General features: G+C 57.9%; 1 protein-coding gene across 1 annotated transcript; it reads left to right on the top strand.

Annotated features, from left to right (window-relative positions):
* Positions 1 to 563: 563 nt before the first annotated feature.
* Positions 564 to 4,000, top strand: DLX2 (distal-less homeobox 2). The gene is made up of 3 exons (XM_003907612.4): positions 564 to 1,321; positions 1,814 to 1,998; positions 2,511 to 4,000. The coding sequence occupies exons 1-3, from the start codon at positions 922 to 924 to the stop codon at positions 2,910 to 2,912; spliced, it is 987 nt and encodes a 328-aa protein (XP_003907661.2). The 5' UTR covers positions 564 to 921; the 3' UTR covers positions 2,913 to 4,000.
* The last annotated feature ends 1,626 nt before the right edge of the window (positions 4,001 to 5,626 follow it).

Below are 5,626 nucleotides of genomic sequence, written 5' to 3'. Positions count from 1 at the left end.
TGTCCTAATATCTCTGCGGATTGGTTAGGAAGCGGGCATTACACGTGGTTTGTGGATAATTAAATCAATTGACTATGTCAAGTGCCGAGTGGCTAACAAGAGTTAAGTGCCAGACACTTCGAGGAAAAGTGGAGATAGAGCTAGCTGGACTCTGGGCACCAACGTACTTTAATGTGTTTGAAAACTGACCTCGGACATGAAAGTAGGAATCACTGGAACTGGCACTTGCACACTGAATGGGATGGGGGACCCCACTTCTTCCTCTGAGGCAAAACGCCAGTCTGTCTCCACGCCTTCTATCTTCCTGCTGCGGGCCACCCTGACTTCCCGCTACCTCGACCCCTTGCCTCGCTGCTCACATTCAGCGGCAGTCCGCTTGCACCCGGGGCCGCTGCAGCCGCAGCCGCAGCCGCAGCCACAGCGCCCACCATGCGACGCCCGCCCCCTGGCCGGGCGTTCCTGGAGCTCCGCGGCCGTTTGCTTCTGATTGGCTGTTGCTAGGTGACGTCGCCAGCGCTCACGTGACGAGTGTTAAATGCCCACACTGCAGGAGCCCGCCTGGCAGACAATCGTAAAGCCGCTCAGGGCCGCTCACCTGCTCCCGCCTCCCGGATCCCCGACCCGGCCCAGCCACCCCTGCCCCCTTCACTGCCCGCCCCCCGCCCGAGCCCGCGCTCGCGCTGGGCAAGGAGCCGAGAGGGCCCAGAGGCCGAAAGAGGATGCGACCAGCAGCTGTCCCGAGCAGCGCACAGTGATCGCCTCCCCGGAGGAGGAGGCGCCTAGACGGTTGCCTCCTTTCTTGTTTCCCCCCAACCACCCCCGTAATTACATTGGCTGCTGGAGGGGACCGGGAGAGACGGAGGAGGCGCCTGGCTTCCCCCGCACGCCCGCCACCTCTGCTCTTTCCCGTCCCGGGCCAGGATGACTGGAGTCTTTGACAGTCTAGTGGCTGATATGCACTCGACCCAGATCGCCGCCTCCAGCACGTACCACCAGCACCAGCAGCCCCCGAGCGGCGGCGGCGCCGGCCCAGGTGGCAACAACAGCAGCAGCAGCAGCCTCCACAAGCCCCAGGAGTCGCCCACCCTTCCGGTGTCCACCGCCACCGACAGCAGCTACTACACCAACCAGCAGCACCCAGCGGGCGGCGGCGGCGGCGGGGGCTCGCCCTTCGCGCACATGGGTTCCTACCAGTACCAAGCCAGCGGTCTCAACAATGTCCCTTACTCCGCCAAGAGCAGCTACGACCTGGGCTACACCGCCGCCTACACCTCCTACGCTCCCTATGGAACCAGTTCGTCCCCAGCCAACAACGAGCCTGGTATGCATAACACTGGAGTCAAGAGTGTCGAGTCGGTCTAGTTAATGGGATGGATGGGTAAACGTGTTCGGGGCGGGGGGCCGTCTAAAGCCCTGGATTTTCACGCTGCCTGCTCACCGCCCGCTTGTGCGCTTTACCCTCCCCAGCCTCCAATCTGCCGCAGGTCGCCGGTTACCTCCCTCTCTCCGTTGGTGGGACCTGGTGGCCTCAAGGGCCAAGTGGGCGTGCTCCGCCTGCCTCATAAGGGCATCTCCTTGCCACCTGCTTCTTTCTCTTGGGTGTGCACTTGTCTCCCCCTTCCCTGGAGGGTTCAGCTCCCGGGGTCGGTGGCGGCTCCGATCCGCAAGCTGCGAAGTTGCGCCTGCCCGTGGCGCCACAGTTCAGTGCACCCACCTCCTGGCTCAAGCCAAGTCCCCCCTCCGGGCCTTCTAGGAGCGCGGGAACTCCAGGACCCCTGGGTTGCGCGGTTCTCACGATTCCGTATCATTGCAGAGAAGGAGGACCTTGAGCCTGAAATCCGGATAGTGAACGGGAAGCCAAAGAAAGTCCGGAAACCCCGCACCATCTACTCCAGTTTCCAGCTGGCGGCTCTTCAGCGGCGTTTCCAAAAGACTCAATACCTGGCCTTGCCGGAGCGAGCCGAGCTGGCGGCATCTCTGGGCCTCACCCAGACTCAGGTGGGGCTCGCGCCCTGCGGGGGCGAGGAGAGCGCGGGCCTGAGATGGCTGGGAAGGAGGCGGGTTCAGGACAATGCTTTTAAAAGCTCACTTTAAGTACTTTTAAGGATTTCCAGGCCTACGCCTCGAGCGGCCCTAAGTAAGCTTCTAGGCCCAAAGCTGAAAACCCCCAAGGGGCCGCCGCGTGGGAGGGAAGGAAAGGGACCGGGTGGACAGAAACCCCGTACCTCTCGCTACTGATTAAGCTGGTGAAATAACTGGCCCTCCTCACCCTCCCGCTGTCACCATCATCACAGTGCACGTACACCAGCAGTCCTGGCCTTTTGGCAAGTACCTCCCCAGGGAGCAGGAACCCTCAGAGTCTCAAAGGCCGCCGCCCGTGATCCGCTTCCAGGGCGCTAGCTGCCCACCTCTAGCCGGCGGTTTTTCTCTGCTTTTTTTTTCTCCTCTTCGAACTCCTACTGCCCCAAGACTAGGTTCTTCCACTAATGCTCAGGTCTTTTTCCTCAAAGGTCAAAATCTGGTTCCAGAACCGCCGGTCCAAGTTCAAGAAGATGTGGAAAAGTGGTGAGATTCCCTCGGAGCAGCACCCTGGGGCCAGCGCTTCTCCACCTTGTGCTTCGCCGCCAATCTCGGCGCCTGCCTCCTGGGACTTCGGTGCGCCGCAGCGGATGGCGGGCGGCGGCGGTCCCGGCAGTGGCGGCAGCGGTGCCGGCAGCTCAGGCTCCAGCCCGAGCAGCGCGGCCTCGGCTTTTCTGGGCAACTACCCATGGTACCACCAGGCCTCGGGATCCGCCTCACACCTGCAGGCCACGGCGCCGCTGCTGCACCCCACTCAGACCCCGCAGCCGCATCACCACCACCACCATCACGGCGGCGGAGGCGCCCCGGTGAGCGCGGGGACGATTTTCTAACCCCAGGGAGAACTCGCCAGAGACTGAGAGCAGAGACCAGTTATCCTCAGTGCTTACCCCGAGCCGGGGTTCTCTCCTCCCGGCCCGCTTCCGCCACCCACCTCTCCTGGAGGCTGCGACCTGCAGGAGCCCGTTCCAGGGCCTGCTCCCTCCCGGGGCCACCAAGCGGGCCTCTCTCTCGGGGGAACCGGACAGCAGCTTGGCGAAGGCCTCCTTAAAAGGCCGCATTTCTGACCTGAGCCCCAGGTCTTGGCCGTTTCGAGCCCCGCTTCTGACTTGCCTTCCCTCCCTTCTGGGTGAGCCTGTCTGGCGCCTTCCTCGCCCCGGGCTGAGAGCTGGGTCTCGGGAGATGGACGCCTCCCAGGCGCGCGAGGCTTCCCGGGCGCTCTGAGGCTTCTTTCTCCTCGCCCGCCCCTGGGCTCAGCTCGGACGCTGCAGTTATTGACCTCCCGGTCCCGCCTGCCCGCCCTCCCCTACGTGGCCCCTTGACCCTTGGCCACTTTACTCCCTGCAGTTCCCAGCCCTCGGAGCCCCCATCCCTTCTCTTCCCCCACCGTGCTCCCCAAGGAGCGCTCCCTCAGCTCTCTCCTCATCCATCACCAGTGGAGTTTTTTTATTTTTATTTTTTTAAAAGTTTAGGTGCCTTTGCGGATGACCTCATTTTGATGTTGAAAAAAAATGATTTTTTAATATGTGAACACTGCAAAAATGTGTTTAAATTATCTTTTTTAAAACCTATTCAGGATTATTAGCCTGGACTTGGACACAGAGTTTGTAAATAAAGGTGTCTGTGCGTATTTTCCCACTGATTTATTTGTATAAAAATACCCATCTTTTCAGACTTTTTTGTAAACCCCCAGTTGTGAAAACTGCAGTTTAGCAGTGACCTCGGCAACCCCTCCTTTTTATTTTTTCCTTTAAAAACGTTTCAGTTAAATTAAGCTACTGATTTGGATTTGTTTTATCGTATTCTAAAGTCTTTGTTGTTGAAATGAAAGGTATTTTGGGGTTATTTATTACGAAAACAACATGCTCTTAATGTTGATTTTACAATATGAAGAGATTATTTAAATAAATTATTGTTTTCATTGGATGTGTGCGCTTTTTTCTTGGTGCCAGGGTCCGGTCACTCATGTGCTCAGAGCTCAAGCAACTGCACAGGCCGGAAAGCCAGCCGGCCGAGAGCTACGTTTCCATCTTTCCGAGGCTGCGACACCGCGAGGTGCGGCAAGCAGAGGACAGGCACGCTGGGCGTGGGGCCGCACCGGGGGTTTCACGCCCCGCCCCCTCCCGAGTCCCTGCGAGTGGTTCTCCAGCCGGCGGAGAGTCGACTCACTCAGCGCCGAGCGGCTCCAGCCTCCGCCTGCCCGGACCCTCCGGCTCTGGCGCCACCGCCCCCGCGCCCGCCTGGATGGCCAGGGTAGGCATCCGAGCCGCCGCGGGGGACCTCCCATCAGGGACCTGAGCAACCTGAGGGTCGGACCCCTACTTTGAACCTTCCCCTCCGTTTGTCCCACGGCATTTCGGGACTGAACTGAGAGCTCTGTGAGTCACCCTCGTGAGGCACGGTTGGCTGCTCTGGAATGCAAGGCGACCCCAAAGGCACGGGGCTGTGCTCGCGCGCGCGAACACACAATCACACACTGAGCACACTGTCACAGGCCCATCTATACTAACACACACTCACCTATACTGATACACACTCTCACAGTCACACTCATGCTCAAATATTCTCAGGCGCACACAAAATGACACATACTCTAACACCGTCACATCACACACTCATACTCCATCACACTTTTACACACAACACTGACACACGAACTCATGCACACTCGGATTCACACCTTTACACACTGATAGAGAAACTCACATATGCACACTCATGTATACACAGTCACAGACTTATATACACTGCTATGAGAGTGGCATCTTTCCACTTCATACTCTTGGAGGGGAAAATGTCCACACACCATTGGGCTCTGCTTTCTACCTTGGGCCCCACACAACCAGCTTCCAACTTTGGCGGTGACCCTACTTTCTGACATTCCCTACAAAGGCCAGGGGTTGGTGGTTAATGAAGGCCTGAACTAAAAGTCCCTTTCCCTGAAAGTGCTAGGGCCCACAGGTGGAAGCTTCCTGGCTTCAATCACTGACTGTGTGACCTTGGGGAACCCATTTTAACCATCCTGTGTTACAGTTTGCAGATCTGTAAGACATTAACAGCTATAGCTTGGAGTTGTGAGCATTTAATGAGGCAACAATGTAACAGTGCCTGGCACATGGTAACAACTAACTTTTATCTATTTAATATTTAGTATTACTGTTTTATCACAGTGCCCCCAGAGAGGGGTATGAAATCCACAGTTACCCAGAGGCTTTTCAACCTCACCTTGTGTGGAAGAGCAGCATCCTGGGGCTGGGAGAGCCCCTTCTTACCTGGGGTTTGAACCTCAGCCATGCCCTCTGAAGGGACTCTCTGCTACTGCAGAGGGGCTGGATACCAGCCACAGAGCCCCGCCTGCCAGGTCCGGGCTTCCTCTCCTCTAGGATGAGGCCATCTGTGTTGTGTGTCTTCAACTTATCTGCCAAAACCAGACACAGGGCGGAGGTGACTTTCTGGGCTCAGTGGCATCATCCCGAGGAGAATCATGACTTTTCTGGGCAGATTGCTTTTGGGCCTGCTCTGAGTCTGGTTTACAATGGTGTGGTCC

Source organism: Papio anubis, chromosome 10 (genome assembly GCF_008728515.1).
Source record: "Papio anubis isolate 15944 chromosome 10, Panubis1.0, whole genome shotgun sequence".
NCBI lineage: Eukaryota > Metazoa > Chordata > Mammalia > Primates > Cercopithecidae > Papio > Papio anubis.
Note: the sequence above shows the minus strand (reverse complement) of the source record. Positions and strands in the feature narration are given on the sequence as shown.

Coding starts and splice junctions, on each gene's coding strand:
- DLX2 (XM_003907612.4), top strand. CDS start 922: ATGACTGGAGTCTTTGACAGTCTAGTGGCTGATATGCACTCGACCCAG. Junction 1,322..1,813: donor CCCAGCCAACAACGAGCCTG/GTATGCATAACA, acceptor GTATCATTGCAG/AGAAGGAGGACCTTGAGCCT. Junction 1,999..2,510: donor TGGGCCTCACCCAGACTCAG/GTGGGGCTCGCG, acceptor TTTTCCTCAAAG/GTCAAAATCTGGTTCCAGAA.